The sequence below is a fragment of the Berghia stephanieae genome, chromosome 6 (assembly GCF_034508935.2).
Source record: "Berghia stephanieae isolate SIO BIC M18660-M18661 chromosome 6, UCSD_Bste_1.3, whole genome shotgun sequence".
Lineage (NCBI taxonomy): Eukaryota > Metazoa > Mollusca > Gastropoda > Nudibranchia > Aeolidiidae > Berghia > Berghia stephanieae.
Genome location: NC_088365.1, coordinates 23,603,598 through 23,626,593, shown reverse-complemented (window position 1 = coordinate 23,626,593; position 22,996 = coordinate 23,603,598). Strand labels below are relative to the sequence as shown.

The window sequence follows — 22,996 nt, the reverse complement described above, 5'->3', positions numbered from 1 at the left end:
GACATAATATTGCTTTTGTCATCGTCCTGGTCGTAGTCAATGTTGTTGCTATTTGACATAATATTGCTTTTGTCATCGTCCTGGTCGTAGTCAATGTTGTTGCTATTTGACATAATATTGCTTTTGTCATCGTCCTGGTCGTAGTCAATGTTGTTGTTATTTGACATAATATTGCTTTTGTCATCGTCCTGGTCGTAGTCAATGTTGTTGTTATTTGACATAATATTGCTTTTGTCATCGTCCTGGTCGTAGTCAATGTTGTTGTTATTTGACATAATATTGCTTTTGTCATCGTCCTGGTCGTAGTCAATGTTGTTATTTGACATAATATTGCTTTTGTCATCGTCCTGGTCGTAGTCAATGTTGTTTCATGACATGTGAATAGCTTGCGTTGTATCTGCTGCCCACAAAGGCAAGCGGTTTGGGTTTTGTTTTTATTTTTGTTTTGTTGTTGATTTTATTTTATTTTTATTTTTTTTATTTTTTTTTTCTTGGTTGTTATTTTTTTTTGGGGGGGGGGGTTGTTTTGTTTATTTTATTTTGTTTGTTTTGTTGGGTTTTTTGTTTTTTTTGTTTTTTGTATTGTTTCGCTTTTTAAAATGATTTTTTTTTAAATTATCAATTTATTTAACCATCTGTTGATCAATTAATTCAATAGTTTTTTATAGTTTTTTTCATTACCATCATCATCATCACCATAATCATCATTATGGTTTATTATTGACTTTACCTGTTTTGATTTGTTCATTTAAAATTGTATGTCTTTATAGGCTGCCATTATTTGACCGTACGATGCAATGATTTTACTCCTTATTTGACATACGGTGCGATAACTTTATTCTTTATTTGACCGTACGGTGCGATAACTTTACTCCTTATTCGACCGTACGATGCGATAACTTTTCTCCGTATTCGACCATACGGTGCGATGATTTTACCCCTTATTCGACCGTAGCGTGCGATGATTTTACTCCTTAATCGACCGTACGATGCGCTAACTTTTCTCCTTATTCGACCGTATCGTGCGATGATTTTACTCCTTAATCGACCGTATCGTGCGATGAGTTTACCCCTTATTCGACCGTACCGTGCGATGATTTTACTCCTTATTCGACCGTACGATGCGATGATATACAAAAATGAATTGGCCGTGCGCCACTCCATTATATAATGCGACCAATCATTTTTTTTTTTTTTAAGAGGATTAGGTATTTTTAAGATTGCTGCAATTGTAATCTTATCTAATATTATGCGGCTATGTGGTATGATACTCGCTTTCGAATCGAAAGGTCCTGGGTTTGAGTCCCGCTCAGCGCATAGTTGAGTCCTTGGAAAAGGCGCTTCACTAAAAGTCTCTCACCGTACTCAGGTGTAAAATGAATACCTGGCCGTAAACAATGTTGTCTCTTTTGGAAAAATTGTAATATCGCCTAACAGGCGTGATGTATCGTCCTACGTGTTAAGTGATGCTGTTGGTTAGGGACCCTTTGTATGGCCCTTTGAGTACGTTTAGTGGATATTGTGCTCTATAAAAGATCACGTTTTTATTTTTGTTTTGTTTTCAATGTGTATCTGGATGTTAATTAATAAAGAGAATAATTCTAATTCCCTCTATTATCTATATTTTTAATAATAATAATAATAATAATAATAATAATAATAATAATAATAATAATAATAATAATAATAATAATAATAATAATAATAATAATGATAATAATAATAATAATAATAATAATAATAATAATAATAATAATAAATAATAATAATAATAATAATAATAATAATAATAATAATAATAATAATAATAATAATAATAATGATAATAATAATAATAAATCATTATTGTCCACAACAATGGAAATCTTCCGGACGTCAGCAAAGACCAACATAGCCTTAGAGTTTTTGTTTTTGTATTCAAGGGTTTTATGTCGCTTGCAACACATTTAGGTCATATCGGCGCCAGTAAAAAAGATGAAAATGGAATAGTAAAAAGTTCTAAAATTACATTACAATCAAAGCACCCAAGAATAAGTAAGACAAAGGGAAATATGTTCAGATAGGGAACAGGGGCCGTTTTCATGAACGCGAACTAACGCTGAGTCTCTGACTATCTCTGACTGTAGTCAATGATTTGAAAAAGTCGGATTTCATGTGAGCTGACTAAACAAGTCCGGGACTAAAATCACGGCACCTTCGGACTAAGTTTGGTCAAGCTTTAGTCATTTGCTGAGGCAGGACTTCAATGAAACTGCCATTGTTCTAAATATAAAATTGACAGTCGGCGGTGGGCATCATTGCAGTCTATAACAGTCGACAGTCAATATCATGTGTGTAGCTAATTTCCTCTTTGAAAATCTTTTGCGTTGTAAGTATGAAATAAACTTAACCTGCCTTCGTGTAGTAGAGAGGTGATGTTACCCGCACAAAATAGTGGAATTAGTCACCGTCCTTACAACGCCTACTTCTAGGCAAGAGACTAGCAAGTCGGAGACTAGAAAGCGTTCATGAAATCCGATTTTTTTAGACACTTACTTCGCTTGTCTAGTCATTTACTAGACTGGTAAATTACTAAATCTAGTCCTCGTTCATGAAAACGGGCCCAGGTAGATTCCAAGAGCACACTATCGGTGTACCTAGTGTACGTCCCTTCTCTATTCTCTATCGCCATTTTGTGTTTCCCGCTCCCATATCACCTTTCCGCTTTCTTTTTCTAGTGGTCGAAAACATTAACGATACACTCCGATAATATCCAGAATTATCGCACCGTACGGTCGAATCATCACTTCGTTAAAAAAAAAAAATTTTAAACTTCGAAACTTGAATCTTGTTCACAGCATAGGGTGACCGGCGAGTGACGTGCAAGCACAGCAATGGCTGGGATTATCGATGTGTTGAGGCCTGGGCAATCTGTTACTATTAGGAGACACTGGTGTTCTAGACTGGGGCACGAGAGATTGACGAGACACGGTGAGTGTGCTGTGTGCTGTTTTCATGCGTGTGGCAGATTGGCCCATCGTCTCAACAGGGTGTTTTGTCGGGATGAATCGGACCCAGAATAGTGAATTTAGTTCTAAAACAAACAAAAAATACAAAATTTGAGTTTTTGGCAATGTAAGAAATTTGTATTAATTCCCAGTCATAATGACTAGAAACTTTCTCCTTGGTTTTGAGCGACGTGTACATATATGCAGGTCGGACATCCGAACCCGCTTATGGACCTAGTTTAACATTGTCATTGTTGTAATGGACAACATTTTTGCGTCATATTTTGAGATTTCCATTGCAACCACGAGCCCATAAGGAATTGGGTTATCAGACCCTGCAAATAAGTGCACGTCAGTTTTGAGGATATAAATTTAATTGATATCAATTAGTTCGTTCCATCATGATGCCGCTTGGAGATAACTATATGGTTATGTTTAAGTAATTCCCTTTATATAAAGGTTATATAAACAGATTTTTTTCACATTCGGTTAATGATTGCCAGTTAAATGTAGAAGAATGTGCCAAAATTAATGTAAACGGCATGAAAAATGCCAAATCTTTAAAGTCGAACTCACTCAATCCCAGAGATTTTTGCTACTTTTCAAAATGGGAAAAAAAATGTATTTAAAATGAGCATGGACATAGACAGTTTTATTCAACTACCATTAACATGTAGAAATTTAAAACATTAGTTTTGATACTAAGCCCAGAATTTGTCTCAGAAAAATGTAATAAATAGGCATGGGATAGAAGCATCGTGAACTGAGTACCAAGTCCGATTTCCGGTACAATCCGCTGATGTCGAATGGGCTGACTTCTGTGGGATGGTCTAGCAACGAAATTATAGTAAACAATAGCGAGGGGAGAATAATCTATCGACACATTAAGACCGACATAATGACTGAGCTAACAAGTTTAAAGAAGAAGACTAAAGATTGGCAAAATACATTATTGGCAGAACGATTCTGTAATTTGTAACCCCCATCTGAAAATAAAACCCTGGTTAAATCGACGATTGAATTGATCTCAATAATAAATCAATGTCTACTTAGTTCAATGTTCAACTATGGATGAGTTTCACCACATTGCGGCGCTATTGACACTCGTAATATTATGGTTTACAAAGGCGCAAATAATAATAATAATAATAATAATAATAATAATAATAATGATAATAATAATAATAATAATAATAATAATAATAATAATAATAATAGTAATAATAGTAAATAATAGAAGAAGAAGAAGAAGAAGAAGAAGAAGAAGAAGAAGAAGAAGAAGAAGAAGAAGAAGAAGAAGAAGAAGAAGAAGAAGAAGAAGAAGAAGATGATGAAGAGGAGGAGGAAGAGAAATGAAGAAGACTTGAAAACAAGTAATCATGAATCCTACTCATCTAGTCCGTGTGTTTCATGGGGAATTGCATGTGCCTTATTTATAAAATCAATTTCCTTTTTACATTGATAAACAATTCCACACAATTCAATACGTAGACTTTGCGTGAAACATAAAGGCAACATTGTGGCTCACACTTGTCACCATCGACCATAGCCGCTGGTTTCAGTCAAACTACACACATCAAGCAATCAGAAACGCACATAGTAAAATAAAATAGTAGGAAGAGATTTAAAGACATTTAAGAATATAGTTAAGTATGATATTATTTTAATAGAAATTGGCACAATGGAAGGAGTAGAAGATCCAATCAACACAATCTGACAACACAGCTTCTTGGAAGTTGCATGATAAAAAAAATAGTACTGAATTAGAATTGACCTCTGACTCTGCCAATATTGAAACTGAAAGAAATAATACACACCACTAAAAACGGTCCAAATTTACTAGAAAGTTACTACTCTGAACAAAGTTTGGCTATTTTTCTTTTATTTTTATTTTTTCTTTTGTTTTTTTTCTTTTTTTTTTTTTTCTTTTTTTTTTTTTTTTTTTTTTTTTGTTTATTATCTGCAGAGATGCCAACTTTAAATTTGGCTTATAGGAAATTTCAGACACCACTCGGAGGAATTTCAATGCCGAAAGAGGAATTTCCTCACACAAGAAAAGGGAATTGGGATGGTATTTGGCATTGTGTTAACATATTGGAAAGTACTAAATAGATAATTGATTAGAATTATATCATGATACATAAACACAATGTCAAATACAATCGAAAAGTTTCCTTATTTCAAATGAAGTAAAGCTCCAAAACCTAATGGTAGTGATGGTAGAACTGGTGGTAGAGAGGCTGATGTGGTGTTGGTGGTTGAAGTAGTAGTGATAGTGATGATGTGGTGGTGGTGGTGGTGTTTGTAGTTATAGTAGTAGTGGTAGTGATGATGATGTGGTGGTGGTGGTGGTGGTTGTAGTAGTGGTAGTGATGACGCTGTGGTGGCGATGGTTGTAGTAGTAGTGGTAGTTATTATGATGATGAGGAGGTGGTAGTTGTAAAAATAATGGAGTGATAATGTGGTGGTGGTGGTGGTTGCAGTAGTAGTGGTTGTGATGATGATGAGGTGGTAGTGGTTGTGGTAGTAGTGGCAGTGATGATAATGTGGTAGTGGTGGTTGTAGTAGCAGCGGTAGTGTTGATGGTGTTGTGGTGGTTGTAGTAGTAGTGGTACTGATGATGATGTGGTGCTGGTGGTTGTAGCTGTGGTTGTAGTAATTGTGATGTGGTGGTGGTGGTTGTAGCTGTGGTTGTAGTAATTATGACGTGGTGGTGGTGGTTGTAGCTGTAGTTGTAGTAATTATGATGTGGTGGTGGTGGTGGTTTTAGAAGTGTTAGTTAATATGGTGTGGTAGTATTGGATGTAGTAGTAGTGGCAGTGATGATTATGTGGTGGTGGTGGATGTAGCAGTCGTGGTAGTGATGATGAGGTGGTGATTGTAGTAATGGTAGTGTTGATGTTGTGGTAGTGGTTAGTAGTAGTGGTAGTGATTATGATGTGGTGGGGTGGTTGTAGCAGTCGTGGTAATGATGATGAGATGGTGGTTGTAGAATTAGTGGTAGTGATGACGATGTGGTGGTGGTGTAGTAGTAATGGTAGTGATGATGATGTGGTGGTGGTGGGAGTTGCAGTAGTAGCGGCAGTTGTGATGATGTGGTTGTGGTGGTTGTAGTAGCAGCGGTAGTGATGATGATGTTGCTGTGGTGGTTGTAGTAGTAGTGGTGATGTGGTGGTTATGGTGGCGGTTGTAGTAATAGTGGTTGTGATGAAGATGTGGTGGTTGGAGAGTGAGGGGGGGGGGGGGTTCACTTCCAATGACATAATGGCAATTAAAATTTGATGTAAACTAGCATTGGACCACCACCACTCTTTCTCCCAGCCAATCCCAAAACATACTTGTTTTTAATGAGTAGAAATAAAGTTGCATTTTCACAGCGATTTCTTAATTTAATGAAAATGTCACCATATCTTTCCAGTGTAGGGGTATAAAGAAGAAATGTTATTAAATTAGTTTTAAGGGTCAAATACCCAAGTAAGGTCAAGTGACAAGAATACGCAAATATGCCAAATTGTTTTGTTTTGTTTTGTTGTCTCAATGAAAACGCCAACCCGGCATTTGTCGTACATCTCCTCTCCCACGTTTCATTACACACATTGGCACACATTAAGATAATGGAATTTCCAACCTCTTTTCGGTAATTTCCGAAAGCTTAGCTCTTTCGGTAGGAAAAACCCAGTCTACTACCACGCCAAAGTCACACATTCGATATATAATGTGGCACATTATGTATTCGTATACTTGGGCAACCTTGTATCCATTAGATTATTTATAAATTATTTATTTTGGCAGTTAAAGTTTAGGTGCCCCAAAGTAAATCCAACAAGTTGTGGTTTGAATTGTAGGACTGGAATAATTTAGCCACAATATAGGTTCTCCACAATTTTGTAGTTTGAGTTGTAGGCAATCCACTTTTGTATTGAAAATATGTTTACATAAAATCTAACAGTTGCAGAAATAATAATATAAGGGTAAATTATTATGAAAATAGGCTCGAATAATTCGTTTTGTTCACACAGGCATAATTTGCTCTGGTCTAAAATAATAGCTAGGTAACTTTTGATAAATTTGGAAAATGTTACCTGTTGGTTCCATAAATATCATATATAGATTATTTGGTGCATGATCGAGTATTTTATGATATGTGTGTTCTTTTGCCACCTACAGCAAGTGTTTAAGGTTATTTTTTTATTATTTACATTGGAACGTGGCTGTAGGACAGGATATGTGGTTTGCAGTGCTTTCGACATTTGTTTACGTTTGGGGCACCTAACTTTACTGCTCTATACACCTATGTTGCAAACTGGAAAGAAAAGCAAAAGTCAATCGACATGTGCTCAGCATGTCAGACAACCCAAAATTTGAGTTTTATTGTTATCTGCTGCAGAATATTATCCATAACAATGATGTTAAATCAAAGTTCATTATTGTGTTCGGTTGTCGGTCCTGCAAATATGTTCCCGTGAGAATATATGTATGTGTTAACATGTAAAAACCTCACATTTACATAGTTCATAAAAACAATGAACACATTTTATTTTTTAAAAATAATTGTTCACCTTCACAATTTAAAAATATTGGCAGTTCACAGGGGGATTGGATTTATCAGTCCAGCTTCTCCAAATATATACAAACAATCATCCAGATCTTCAATTTTGAATGAAAAAGGAATCGTGTAAAAAAAAAAGAAGAAGAAGTGAGATGAGAATGAAGAAGAAGAAGAAGAGGAGAGAAGGGTGAAGAAGAAGAAGAAGAAGAAGAAGAAGAAAACAAAAAATATGTGCATGTCTGAACAAAATATGTAAATCAAGATTTATAAATAAATGTATGAATAAATAAATGAACAAACAAATAAATAAATGAATTTATAAATACAAGTGCATCCGTAACGTCGATATATAGAGAGAATGGTGAAAATGTCCAAAACAATGTTTAATTCAAACATCAAAGTAACAGTAACAGGTTGTAAAGTAAAGACGTAAGCTGAAAAAACTTGAAATGACAACGCGCGAACGTAAGAATCCTATTGGAATGACGAGTGTTGGTCGAAACAGCAACTCAAACCTGAAACAGACATGTTATGACAAGGTACGAGTGCGACAAACACGCTACGACGATAATTGACACGATAGTGTCCGCAATATTCATCCACTAAATGCTTATTAATGGGTTTAAATTTTGAAACAAAACCGAGATGAAATGAGCAACATGGTGATGACGTGACACTTAGCCTATACCAAGACCGTCTATATAGAAGGCCTTGCCTATAGATAGTTCGAAGACGATGCGTCATTTCAGGCCTTTGTTATTGTTTTTGCCATCGCTTTGTGCAATTTTTCACTAAACTGTATTAACCAGACTATAAAGTTTCTGGTTAACCAGTTTTGTGTGTTGTCGTTCATAACTTCGGATGTGCAATGTTGTGAACTCCTTGGCCAAGCGCTTCTATCTACTTAGAGCAGTAATTTAGGTGCCCCAAACGTATAACAATAACAAGTTGCTAGTGATTTCCGTAGGGACCGGAATAATTTCGCACAATATAGGTGGTCTCCCAATTATTGTAGTTTTTGAGTTGTAGGCAATACACTTTCAGTATTGAAAATATGTTTACATAAAATCTAACAGTTGCAGAAATAATAATATAAGGCTAAATTATTATGAAAATCAGGCTCCGAATAATTCTCGTTTTGTTCACACCAGCGCCAATAATTTGCTCTGGTCTAAAAATAGATAGACTGTAACTTTTGATAAATTTTAGAAAATTTTACCTTTTGTTCCATAAAATATCCATATCTAGACATTATTTGATGCATGATCGAGTATTTATGAATATGTGTTTCTTTTGCCACCTAACAGCCAAATTTTAAAGGTTATTTTTTTCTATTATTTACATTGGAACGTGAGCTGTCAAGACAGGAACATGTGGTTTGCCACGTGCTTCTCGACCTTTGTTTACGTTTGGGGCACCTAACTTTACTGCTCTATACTCGCACTCGCCCAATCAACCAACGGCGAATTTCCCCTTATCTACCCTACCTCTACTACGCTGTGGAAGTTATTCTCACATTCAAATGTGTTATACTAAGAATTGGTGTCGTCTTTCTCGCTGAATTCTTTTTAAACGGAATCCTGACCTGAAGTTTTTTAATCTGAAAATTCGTAAAATAATCGTGAGTATATGAGTTTGAAACCAAATATTTAAAGATATAGGTTTAGGAAAGTAATTTGTCAATTTCATTAAGTCAATGACAATGTTGTAGTTTGTTTTTTTCGGGATTTCCCGATAATTATTTCACGCTGACTATTCGTATGACTGATCTAAATCGTTAGAGAATGCATCATGTTAAAATTTTCAATTTGTTTATTGGTTTAAAGATTTGTTTTGAATATTTTTGTACCTTTATTCTGGTAACCACCACCCCTAACCATCGATAGTAATGAGTAACTTGGGTAAGAACGAGGAGAGGCATGGCAAAGGCAAAGGCACCCGACATTTCTAATTATTTCGTACTCTCTCTTTCCTTCCTAAAAAGATTTCTGATCCGAGGGAGTCTTTCAGCGCCTTACACGACTTAAGGTCTCAGCTTTTAAACGGACAATGACAGTGGCTTGCTACCTATAACTATACCTACGTGCACATATTCATATTATGAAAATGTTGCTGTTTGAAGCTCGAAGCGAAGGAAAAAATAACGATAAGTATTGAATTGTAAGCTTCAATTTATTAGACGAAGACAAATACTGTCTTCGTCTAATAAATTAAATTTTTATTAGACTGTCTTCGTCTTATAAATTGAAGCTTACAATTCAATATTTATCGTTATTTTATTTTTTTCTTATTCATATTAGCAAATCAATACACATTGTTTGCTACTCTTTGGATAGGACGCTAGTATCTCAATGTCCTTCCCTCCAATCATGCCCTGGCAACAGGCCCTTGGTTGGATAAACTCTAGACAGACCTAGTATCTTGGGAATATATAAAAATTCAGGAATTTTATTTATAAAATCACGCTCCGGAAACTGTTGAGAAATTTAAGAAAACATAGGGCACAGCTGGAAAATACCTGGTAATCATCATCACTTCCACAGATACCACAAGAATTTTAGAGCAGCATTCTCTCGCTTACCATATGTACGCTGACGGTACCCAGATGTATAGCATGTGTTTGCAATCCGATATTGTTTCAAAGATAAATGTTTACGAACAATGCATCAACCATGTGATGAGATGTCTGCAAATAGATTAAAATTAAATGGCGACAAGACCAAAGCCTTAACTTATTCATTGCCAGTTCCAATAATCAGACAGATCCATCTACACTGACTGACACTGACAATCAACAGTGTGAGAACAAGTGCTGTCTGCAATCTAAGAAACATCAGACCATTAAAAAAAATTATTGTTATTATTGTTATTATTATTATTATTATTATTATTAATATTATTATTATATTATTATTATTATTATTATTATTAATATTATTATTATATTATTATTATAGCCATTGCCACAACCATAACTACAGTTGCACAACCTCATTAGCTACTCTACAACCACCTTATCACCATTATCACTATCATCATCAGTATCACTACCATTACCATCAACATCACAACCTGCTGACTCATCATTAGCTTACATAGTGCATTTTGTAAAAAAAATTGAACATTTATATCGTGCAATATCCACTAAATGTGCTCAAAGCGCTTTACAAAGGGTCCCTGGCCAACAGCGACACTTAACATGTAGGACGAGACATGACGTCTCTTAGGCGATATTACATTTTTTTCGAACAGAGACGGTGGTGTTAACGGCCAGGTACTCATTTTACACCTGAGTATGGTGAGAGATTGAATAAAGAGCCTTTTCCAAGGACTCAATTATGTGCCAAGCGAGGCTCGAACCCATGACCTTCCGATCCGAAAGCGAGTGTTATACCACTAGACCACATAGCCGCACAAACTTAGTGTCATACATAGTGCCAACCATCCTGATGAAATAGGGACTGTCCCAGTTTATTATCTGGAGGAAATGAAAAATGATTGGACAAAGAGGAAGAAGACCATCACACGGTAATGGACAGACTTGAGGTTGAATTCAATTTGTGAAAAACTTTAAGAATTCCTTAGCTCTCCTCAATAAAGTTCAACAGTCGTGACATCACTTCCCTCGTAATGACGTATAGTAACTGGTTCTAAACTATTGGAACAATGGCGGACGCCATTATCTCCATCACCGCCCTTATGAAATACTTCTCCGACCAGCATAAAAGTGTATCCAGAGGAGAAAAACATTATGAATCTAATAATGTTTCGACTTTTTTGTACATTCTGATCACATGACATGTGAAAAAGTTTTAGCCAGCATGAAGAATGAAAATTACCAATTTTCTTTGTTTAGAACCAAGCTGCTGGTTGCTGGGCGGACGTGACATCAGACTATTGAATCCTACTAGAGCAATGGTCCTCAATGAGCAAAAGCATTGACTCTTTTAGTAATGAAGTATGAGGACTGTCTTATTTTGTGTAAGGATTCCTCACCATTCCTCATTTCAATTGTGGTGAAATGTTTTTCAGTCAAGTAAGGACCCCTGGCAATGGTAGAGTCGGTGCTTCTATATAGATCATCCACATGGACTCTAACAAAAGCCCTTGAGAAGCAACTGGACGACTGCTACACTCGTATGCTGCGGATGGTCTTCAACGTAAGCTGGAAAGAGCACATGTGAAATGAAGAGCTCTACGGTGACCTTCCCCCCAGTGACTTCAAAGATACAAAAGAGAAGACTGATACTTGCGGGGCACTGCTGGAGACACAAGGAGGAGATTGCAAGCAGTCTTGTGCTATGGGAACCACTTGAAAGAACCAGAAACAGAGGCAGGCAGAATAAAACATACATTGACTGTCTGCTAGATGACACAGGAATGGACAACTCCCGGGATCTGTGTACACTCATGGAGGACAGGACTGAATCGCGAAGACTTGTAGCTCAAGGGGCGGTCTAAAATAATATAATAAGGACCCCTGTGCACAGACATGTTAGGTGACCTGCTCATTTTATTATGAATCAGATTCTACTCCTTGATATGAAGCAGGATTTACTCCAGTATTCCTCAAGAGCCTAAAGCTGCAACAGAACAATCAGTAAAGCAGCAGTAGATGCAGTTGAGCTTCTTTTTTTCTTTTTCTTTTTATATAGTGCAATATCCATTAAGCATGCTCAAAGCGCTTTACGAGGGGTCCCTGACCAACAGCAACATGTTAGCTGATGTTACATTTTTTCCGACAGGGACAACACTGTTAAAGGTCAGGTTCTCATTTTGCACGTGAGTATGGTGAGAGAATGTGAGTAAAGAGCCTTTTCCAAGGACTCAACTATGCGCTGAGGAAGGCTCGAACACAGGACCTTCCCCTCTGAAAGCGAGAGTCATTCCACAAGGCCACAAAGCTGCACAACGATGCAACATTGGACTGATGACCCTTGCTTGTGTCCGAGTTTGATGATTTTTGATCAACGAATTAAAACAAGCAATGGACAAATATAGACTAATTTACTGTTTGACAGTCTCAATCTACATGACTTATATTTTTATAGAGAGCAGTGGGGGCTGCCTGAAGTCTGGGATCGTGAAAATACAAATGAAAGAGTGAAAATGGAGAGGCTTCAGATAAGGACAATACAGGCAATGGATATTTCGGTACAAACCTTCATCAGCACAACAATAAACAAATTAATGTGGAAAACAAATTAAATAAAATAAATTTTGCAGTGCAATTGCAAGGGTTCCCGCGTCCTCCTTAAATTCAAGGGCTCCTTGAAAACTCCTTGATTTTATTTGTTTTCCACGTTAATTTGTTTATTGTTGTGCTGACAAAGGGTTTGTACAGCATTGTTTCAAGCCACCATAAGATACTTTTTATTTTATGATATGAACCTTAAGAGATCTGATTGGAGGAGTTGAGAAATCACTTGGATTGTTTACAGCTTTTTTTTTTTTTTTTGTTTCTTGTTTTATTTACAAATTGATGTTTTGTTTACAAATTTTAATTTGTTTATTTTATTTTCACTTGTTTTCAGGACGTGCATATGTGACATGGAGTTTTGGAATACCGTATTCTTTGATATTTATACGGCTGGCAATTATCCTCATAATTTATCAAGTTCTAGTGGAATTTGTATCTAAAGTTATTTCCACAATGAGAAGACAGATTAGTGATAAGACTAGAAAAACTAGAATTTCCTTTGCATTAGACAACTACATGCATTATGAAATGGAAAGAAAACGAAATATTTATTTCAGAGTTGGAAGGGAAGTTGATTGTTGTAATACCAACGATCCTGGTCACAATGATTATGAGAAGGATTTGAAACCTTCATCCACAAGTAAAGATACTTTAGACGACAAAACACAACCAGAAATTCAAACTATGAAATTGTCCACATTCATCGAGATTCAATCATATAGACATCACAAACTTGCAGAGGAAAGTGACATTTGGCCGGATAAATATGAATTTTTCAGCTGTGAAGTTATACCTATGGAAATCAAAAGAAGCACACCATGTTATTTTTTGATGGGTTATCAAACACAAAGAATTAATATTAACATTGCAAATTGTGGCAAGTCTGGATTCGGTTATATTTTCATCAACGAAGCCAAAAGTAGCTCAGATTGGAACAGTGGAAATTTCGGTTCCGTCTTTGCTGAGCGTTCAAGTGAAGAATGTCAGAGATTGCCACAGAACACCGATACAAAACACTATAACTATAATGATTTGACTAAGCAAGAGAATGATAATGTTTTATCATATTCACATATTCCACAAAGTATTTCATTATCATCAAAAAATTTGAATCATACTCATGAGAGACACCAGAGTTTTAATCTTGAGAGCCTTAATAGCAATTATTTGAATGAGGAAGATATTAATTATAAAGTAATAGATCCCTCAATTGACTATTCACATTCGTTAGGACCCCTTTGTTCAGAAAATGATGCTATAACAGTAAAGTCGAGTTCAGAAGTTGGTGTTTTGTACGAAGACATAAGCCCACTCACCAGTGAGCACGATACAGTGGAACACTGTTCAGAAGAGTCTCATGAGACACATCAGAGTTTTAATCTTGAGAGCCTTAATAGCAATTCTAATGAGGAAGATATTATGTATGGAATAATAGATTCTTCCAATGATTGTTCATATTCATCAGCGCCCTTTAATTTAGAAAATAATGATGGAATAACTGAAAAGTCGTGTTCAGAAGTTGGTGCTGTGTACGAAGACATAAGCCCACTCACCAGTGAGCATGAGAGCCTTAATAGCAATTATTTGAATGAGGAAGATATTAATTATAAAGTAATAGATCCCTCAATTGACTATTCACATTCGTTAGGACCCCTTTGTTCAGAAAATGATGCTATAACAGTAAAGTCGAGTTCAGAAGTTGGTGTTTTGTACGAAGACATAAGCCCACTCACCAGTGAGCACGATACAGTGGAACAGTGTTCAGAAGAGTCTCATGAGACACATCAGAGTTTTAATCTTGAGAGCCTTAATAGCAATTCTAATGAGGAAGATATTATGTATGGAATAATAGATTCTTCCAATGATTGTTCATATTCATCAGCGCCCTTTAATTTAGAAAATAATGATGGAATAACTGAAAAGTCGTGTTCAGAAGTTGGTGCTGTGTACGAAGACATAAGCCCACTCACCAGTGAGCATGATACAGTGGAACACTGTTCAGTAGAGTCTTCATCCAATGACTTTGATTTGTTACTGTCTACAGAATATAAAAAAGAAAAGTTTGATGCAAGAAATACTGAGCCGAACAAATTTAGAAAAATATGGAATACATCAATTAAAACTACAATAAATGTCGTTAAAAAATATAAATTGATTAGAAATATTGTGAATGAAATGATTCCAATTCTGAAGACTCCAGAAACTTTTGGGTTGAAATTTGTTAAAGAAAATTTAGCACCGCTTAGACTATATGGCTCACATATGTCAAAACCTGTGGAAACTCAAGTTAATTTTTTGGAAGCAAGGCCACATCCTCATACTGTCAATGGAATTCCTTGGAAAAAATTGAATTATGAAAGTTTTCGGTTGATGTCTTTTGTTAAATTCCCTCGATCTTCTCCTCTCTCTACTATTAAGTTGGCATCTAAAGGATTTGCTTATCTTGACTTGGCCTCTAATGGTGCAATTCTTTGCTTTTTCTGCTCTGCACAAATTGAAGTGTCCAATAATGAAGATCATATTGATGAAGAACACAGACGATTAGGTGTGAATTGTCCAATGGTGAAGGATGCTCGTTGTAGCAACATTTCAATGGAGAGTCAACGTCCAAAAATGACAGCAGATGAGATCTTGTCACAACTTAATGAATATAGAAATAATGAAAGTGAAGTGTACCAGCCGTCTACATCGGCCTCCGCTGCAATCTCAAAGAATCAGAACCCAGATAAAAAACCTGATAATGTAAAATCCTCCCAACCGTCTGATGAAAGTGCCTCCTGCGTTATTGTCACCAATACGTCTGATCTTGCTGAAGGTGATGGTCCTCTTCAAAATGGGGGACAACCAATTCAGTCATCACAGATAATGGATGATTCTGCCTCACCCCTAGATCAGCAAGATCAGTCTGTGATTGCGTCATCCCTGATTTCTGAATCTGCAGATAATAACAACACAGTCCAAAACAGCTCAGAAGCTGAGGGCACTGCAGGACAAGAGAGTGACACCCAACAAGAAAAGCCTAATGAAGGTCAAAACTCTACAGATGACAATGGAGGAGAGGCAAACTCTTATGAAAAACTGGGAATCATAACGGCGAGACCTAAGCGTCTTGAGTATGCAGTTTATGCCGCAAGATTCAATTCGTTTGCAGAATGGCCCAAGGATCACTACATGAAACCTAATGATCTGGCCAAAGCAGGATACTTTTATACAGGTATGTAGTTTTGTCTATATTTTTAATACCAGAAATGTCTGAAAAGAACCAAAATTGCAAAGCTGTCAACTCCCAATTTTTCCAATGATTTTCCCATTTTTTTGAAAGGGTATTAATTATTATAAATCCTGACATCTAAAATCTTGTCTTTCCTTGATATTCTTCTTGTTGTTATTATTATTATAAGTAGTAGTAGTAGTAGTGTTACTATTATTATTATTATTGTTATTATTATTATTACTATGGCATATTTCTACAATAAAGACTTGTAATTCTTAATATCTTGTAATTTTAATGAGCTAGATTAGAATAATAGGATTTTGGATTTTTGACATTTCTGAACAATTCCGGATTTCTAGATATATCAGTATCCTGGTCTTTTAATAGCTGTAATCTTGTTTTACGAGCATTTGATTGTGGGTTGGCAGCTCTGAATTTGTCAAACCCTTTTGTCCGAAAACGAAAACATTATAAAAAGTAACCTTTAACAATTTCTCAATGTAGTTTTCAGTCAAACTGATACATTTTTGCATGCTTAACAATAGTGAATAGATTCACGGTGGAAATAAATTATGTGTGTCAAGCTTTGAAAATCATTCTTGAAACGAATGTCTTCAACAAGATCGGTAGGAGCTGCCTGAAGCCTGGGCACATTTTTGCCTCTAGATTTTTCTAATCCATGGTGCAGAAAATTCTCATTATAATTCGGATGTAAAGTGGGGTCTTTTGAGCTCCCATGGTGGGTAAGAGGTCACTTACTGTGTCTTATATACCCCTCTATCTGTTTTCCAACTTGCTTTATGTTTTTTTCATGGAATGAGATTACTTGGTTTTGTGCTTTCCCTTGTCGGAGTCCTTCGCTGAGAGGGAAACAGTCAAACGTATAGTTAGAGTTTTAGGAGATGATTTTTTTTTCCCTTTTAAATCGTCTCAATGTAATATATTGTTATATTTGTTGTTTTGAATTTATGATGTAATCATTTAAATCTGTTCCTCTTTGTGGGATCCTGTGCTTGTGGCTAGATAAGACTTTTATGTGATCTCAAACTAAGTGCATCGATAGCATTTGGAATCTACATCTGTTCCCCATTCGAACCGTTCCCCAAAAGTCTTACGTTTTTCTCTTGTCCTTTAGTTGTAAATCTAGACTTTTTTTACCCTCCTCTTTTGTTCCTTTTTACTGGTGCTGAAATGGTTTAAGTGCCGTAAAACCCTTAAAAATGAATGAACACATAAAAATAAGCTTAATTATTAATGCTATTCATTCTTTTGATTTTCTCTCAGGGTACAGCGACTGCGCCAGATGCTTTTTCTGTGGTGGCGGATTGCGAAATTGGGAACCCCAAGACAACGTTTGGGTGGAACATGCTCGCTGGTTCCCAAAATGTGCCTTTCTATTTCAGGAAGTCGGAAAAGATTTTATTGAAACTGTTCAAGAGATGAGCAAAGAAAGAGATGAGGTGATTTTTAGTTATTTTGCCAATGCACACATTTACGTAGTTGTAGTTTTATACATTAGCAGAGAGGTCCCGATAGCTCAGTTGGTAGAGCATTCGCTTCACATGCAAAGGGACCATTATTTTTTTTTACCGCCACAATTGACATGTGTGCCAACTAAATTTGACTTTTTAATTTAAATACAAAAGAAATCTACAAATTTTGAAGTAGTAAATATTGAAAATGACTGGACAAATGATAACAGCAGAAATATTAAATTTATCAGTTTGTTTTCTTTGTTTTGTTTTTTTTATATTGAATTTTTATTGAATGTTAATTTTTGTTTCGTTTTTGTTTTATTTTTCATCATTTTTTTTACTACAGATCAGCTATGATGATGTTATCCAGAGGATGAGAAGCTCTGATGGGCCAACCCCTCTCAGTAAGACTATACTGTTTATTATTGTACATTCTACTCTCGTGTGCATTGAAATGGTTTTTTTAAATTGAAAATTCTTAATTTATTTATTGTGCTTACTGTTGAAATCTCTAGGCACTTTACATAAGCGTACTATTGACACATGTATACATATATTATTATTATTATTATTATTATTATTATTATTATTATTATTATTATTATTGTTATTATTATTATTACTATTGTTATTATTATTATTATTATTGTAATTGTTTTTATTATTGTTATTGTTATTATTATTGTTAGTATTATTTTTATTATTGTTGTTGTTGTTATTATTATTATTATTATTATTATTATTATTATTATTGTTATTGTTATTATTATTGTTAGTATTATTATTATTATTATTATTATTATTATTGTTAGTATTATTGAGATATAGAAATTTGCCCCATTGTTGTTTTCAATATCGAGCACTATTGGTATCATATTTGTATCAATACACAAATATATATATACACACTCAAATTGCACACACACACACACACAATCACAATGAGATATCAGATGAGCATAGGTAAACATGAAAATAAGCTAGACTAAGCTTATTACAGTAATTTCTTCTTCTTCTCCTCCTCCTCCTCCTCTTTCTCCTATTCCTTCTCTTTCTCCTATTCCTCCTCCTCCTCTTCCTCCACCACCACCACCTTCTCCTCTTTTGCCATCCATTTCCATTAACTTCTCTTCTCTTCCCTTGGCTTTTCAATCCATCTCTTTCTTAGAATATAACGTCTACCTTACCATCAGCCTGGAATATAATATTTCATTTGTTGTCTTATTCCAGAATTTAATGAGAGAGTTATTGAACGAGACCCTGCTGTTCTGTCTGTCATCGACAATGGATTTGATAAAGATACCGTTGTCAGACTGGCCCTTGAAATTCGTAAACTGGGTACAATTTTTTATTTTCTTTCTTTTTTTTTTTTTAAATAGAATTTTTAAAAATAATATTTGGGGTTACTTGTTGGCAGTGTTGTTTCCATCCATCACTCTTCTGTTTGTTCTGATTAAGAAATTAAGGAGCAGGCACCGATGTAAGATAAAGATCTGAACAAGTGTGTATAGAAAGAACAATAGAAAGAAACATTAAATAATAAAAAACATCCCAAAACGTCAGTCGGGGGGGGTTCTCAAATGTTTTGGTTTGAAACTTATCTAATGTCATCTGATTGTTTTCCAGCGTGTACATTGAAGTCTTTTATTGAATGTCTCGTTCCAGGTGAAATACTGTCATCTGACAAACTCTATGAAATAGCCAGGAGAAGGGGAATCCCCAAGGCAGACATTGGCAATAATTTGGGAAGTGATTCAGTCAGTATACGGAAAGGAGGAAATGAGAAACGAGACAAAGGTATGTGTCTAGATTTTTCTTTCCTATCATTATAACAGGTGCAATGTGTAAGCTACTCAGAACAATATGGATGGAAAGAATTAAGAACGAAGAAGTATGGAAAAGAACACAGCAGAAACCAGTGGGAGAGGAAATAGGAAGTGGACGATGGAGGTGGATTGGACACATGCTTAGATAGAATGACTCCACTATAACAAAGAAAGTATTGGACTGGAACCCTCAGGGCAGAAGATTTAGTGGAAGGCCACGGGGAGCATGGAGAAGAAATAAAGAAGCTGATCTACAGAGAAGTGATAAGACATGGAACAAGATAAAAAAGTTAGCTCGGGATAGAGGAGGATGGAAACTGTTTGTCTGTGGCCTATACCCTGACCCAAGGTGAAAAATCCAATGATGATTATAGAGCAGTGACCTTATTAAGACAAAGTGGCAGGTGGTCAATGCACTATGACCAAAGGGGGGCGATCCCTGTTTGCTGACACCAGATTCTGTGCTTAAGCGATGACATCCAAAGATGCCACGCAGAGGGGTGTAATTATTTTAATTTGATATAGGGCATATTTCTACCTTCTTGAATTAGAAAGCAAATGTTATCATCCTCGACTGAAACATTCTAGAGCTTTCGTCTTTTTGTTGTTTATGATTGTACAGAGTATCAGTAAACTTGTAAATTGACCTCTTGGTTGTAAATGGTTGTCAATTTGACCTCTTGGTTGTAAATGGGCGTCAATTTGACCTCTTGGTTGTAAATGGTCGTCAATTTGCATCTATGGTCGTAAAAAGTAAAATAGTTGAAGATTCAAAGTATTAAAATTGATAAAAGTCATTCAGAAATTATATTTGAGAAGAGAAAATTGCAAATTTAAAAAATGATAAGGCTTATTTAGCGGCTACCATTTTGAAAACCCTAGGCGACAGTCAGACATAGAATCTGACCATGATCAACAAAAAAAAAAATATCAAAATTGAGCTTTATATAGCACAATATCCACTAAATGTGCTCAAAGCGCTTTACAATTGGTCCCTGGTCAACATGTAGGGACACTTTGCCTGTTAGGCGATATTACAATTTTTCGGACAAAGACAATGCGGTTAACGTCCAGGTACTCATTTTACACCTGAGTACGGTGAGCGAATGTAAGTAAAGAGCCTTTTCCAAAGACTCAACTATCTACCGAGCGCGAGGCTCGAACCCAGGACCTTCCAATCCGAAAGTGAGTGTCATACCGCTAGACCACATAGCCGCACAATGATGATGTGTATCAGTGATCAGTTTTCTTCTGCTGTCGTTGATATAGTGGAGACTCACCTGATCAAGTCTCAGGGGTGCTCTAACCCTCCAATGTGAACTCAACTTAAGATAAGATCATCACGAGCACCATAACCCCACACATACGCACGCACTTCCTTCTTTCTTGAGCATCTGCACCACCCTTATCTCTGGAGATGTGGATAATACAAATACCATCACCATTTCTAAGACAACAACAACAGCGATGACTACTGCTACTACTACTACTACTACTACGACTACTACTACTATAACTACTACTACTACTACTACTACTACTACTACTACTACTACTACTACGACGACTACTACTTCTACAACTACTACTAATACTACCAACAACTTCTACTACAGCCACAGCTACCACTACTTCTACCACTGCTATCAGCACCTAATAAAAACTGATCCTATCACAGCACTCTTCTATTACTATTGAATTTGAAATATTACACTCCTCCTTCTCCCCACTCTCATAAACACAGACACACGAATATACACAAACACGCAATGGCATGCGAATTAACTCTATTGAATTGAAGCTATTGGAAATGGGTTTTTAAAAAGCATCAACCATTGATTGCAGAAAAAAGTTTGGCTTAATTTCCTAGGTCGTAAATTTTCTTTCAAGGTCGTAAATTTTCCTTTGATATTTTTCTGGACTCCCTGTTTTAGTTGTTGTTTTTCTCCTTATTTTATTCCTTCGTCCAGTTGGATTAAGTCAGATTTGATATGGTCTCAATTTAACAACAGAAATAATAATCAAAATAAGAAGAAGAAGAAAAAAAATATTAATAATAATGACAATAATTTATTTATTACTTTCTTTCCACAGAAACAATTGACACCCTTCGCAGTGAAAACACAGAGCTTCGACAACAGACAACATGCAAGATTTGCATGGATAATGAAGTATCTGTTGTGTTTTTACCGTGTGGCCATTTGGTCTCATGCACAGAGTGCTCTTCTGCACTTTCCATGTGTCCATTATGTCGAGTTGGAATAAAAGGCATTGTTAGAGCATATATTGGATAGGTAATTCGTGACAGTTGTCCTCAATCTGAGGCGTGTTCCCTTGTTGAGACAAAGTGAGACAAGGAGCTTGCCTGGTTGGCACTGCACTGCAAGTTGCACAAACGTTCATTCGCTGGTCGACTGCCGTGTTGTTTTTAGCCCTTAAGATCTCGCTTTTACTGAGATAAGGGACACCATGACTCAACGGTACGGTCAATGCTTCATACCCAAAAGGTATCGAGTTTGACTCCCTACCACGCTCTGTGACTTAGAGTTAGAGCAAGTAACCTCGCCCTAGCTGACTTTGCGGCACTGCACTGCAACTGATGCTTGGGTTATTCCAGTCGACCCTTGGAATAGACCCTAAAAACAAATTTCCTCATTGGAGATGAATAAAAGGAAATTTGTTTTGTTCGCTTTCGTTTTCGTTTTTTTTCTTTGTACTGTCTCTATAAAGGCATGTTCAAAAATGTCATAGTATCATTACTTTGCAAGTGATAACAATTTTCAGCAAGACAGAGCCCTGTCACACTATCTAAAGAATGTATTGTGTATGTCAACATTATTTTTCCAAAGATAAAATCTGACATGATATTGACCATACAATTTGGACTTTCATTCAAGGGCTCTGCAGTTTGGAGATGCGGCCACTATTTGACCAAAATGGGACATTAAATAATAATAAATAGGATACAACAAGATGGTTGGATAGTCCTTACCACAGGTGATCAGATCTCAAATATAAATATGTCAACCCTCCATGGTGGAGTGTGAAGATAGTAAAATGCCTATATTCCATGTTTCGTTTCTTCTTTTTTTCAAAATTTTAAGAGCTGTCAACTAAAAATTTACTAAGACATTTGCAAGGAAGGGGCAGCAAATTTAAAATGTAATCAGTGATGCCAATTGTCCAGTTTTTCCCCGTTTTTGGGGGTTTTTTTCACACTGAGCTTTTCCAAAACCCATCTTCTTAAGACAGAGATAATAATATCAGAATTGAAGCAACAAAGGTCCCATACACTTGCAAGGGAAAGGGGAGAGTTAAGAGAGATGGTTTTGTTTTCATTGACAAGGGTCGTTTTAGGTCAGACTTGATTTTCCGTTCACTTTCAGGGTTTTTTGGGGGGTTTTTGGGTTTTTTTTGTCTTTTTTCAAAATCCTTTTGGCATCTCTGTATAGTTGATTGAGAGGGAGACATGAAAACAGAAAAACAATCACTTAAAAAGTGAAACCGTTTGTTTTTTTCTTTGTTAAACGATAAATGTGCAATCAGACTTAGACAGGGTTGTTGTTCCTGACCTCCCATAGTAGGCAGGGAGGCACTTACTGTGTCATTTTCAGGATGGGGTCCCCGACCTCCCATAGTGGGCAGGGAGGCACTTACTGTGTCATTTCCAGGATGGGGTTCCTGACCTCCCTTAATGGGCAGGGAGGCACTTACTGTGTCATTTCCAGGATGGGGTTCCTGACCT

At 36.0% G+C, this 22,996-nt stretch overlaps 1 protein-coding gene across 5 annotated transcripts in view; it reads left to right on the top strand.

The window, feature by feature from the left end:
* The window catches only part of LOC144974707 (uncharacterized), a 25,791-nt gene extending 3,853 nt beyond the window's left edge, over nt 1-21,938 (top strand). For 2 of the 5 annotated variants that reach the window (XM_078917865.1, XM_078917866.1), the window contains 7 exons: nt 2,838-2,970; nt 13,071-15,950; nt 17,235-17,410; nt 17,772-17,829; nt 18,656-18,763; nt 19,091-19,222; nt 21,346-21,938. In XM_078917865.1, coding sequence (XP_078773991.1) covers nt 2,874-2,970; nt 13,071-15,950; nt 17,235-17,410; nt 17,772-17,829; nt 18,656-18,763; nt 19,091-19,222; nt 21,346-21,545 — 3,651 coding nt within the window. In that variant the 5' untranslated portion in view covers nt 2,838-2,873 and the 3' untranslated portion in view covers nt 21,546-21,938. Of the gene's footprint in view, nt 1-2,837; nt 2,971-8,967; nt 9,158-13,070; nt 15,951-17,234; nt 17,411-17,771; nt 17,830-18,655; nt 18,764-19,090; nt 19,223-21,345 lie in introns of those variants that run through there. The other 3 variants (XM_078917867.1, XM_078917869.1, XM_078917868.1) reach the window with 3 other exon arrangements.
* The last annotated feature ends 1,058 nt before the right edge of the window (nt 21,939-22,996 follow it).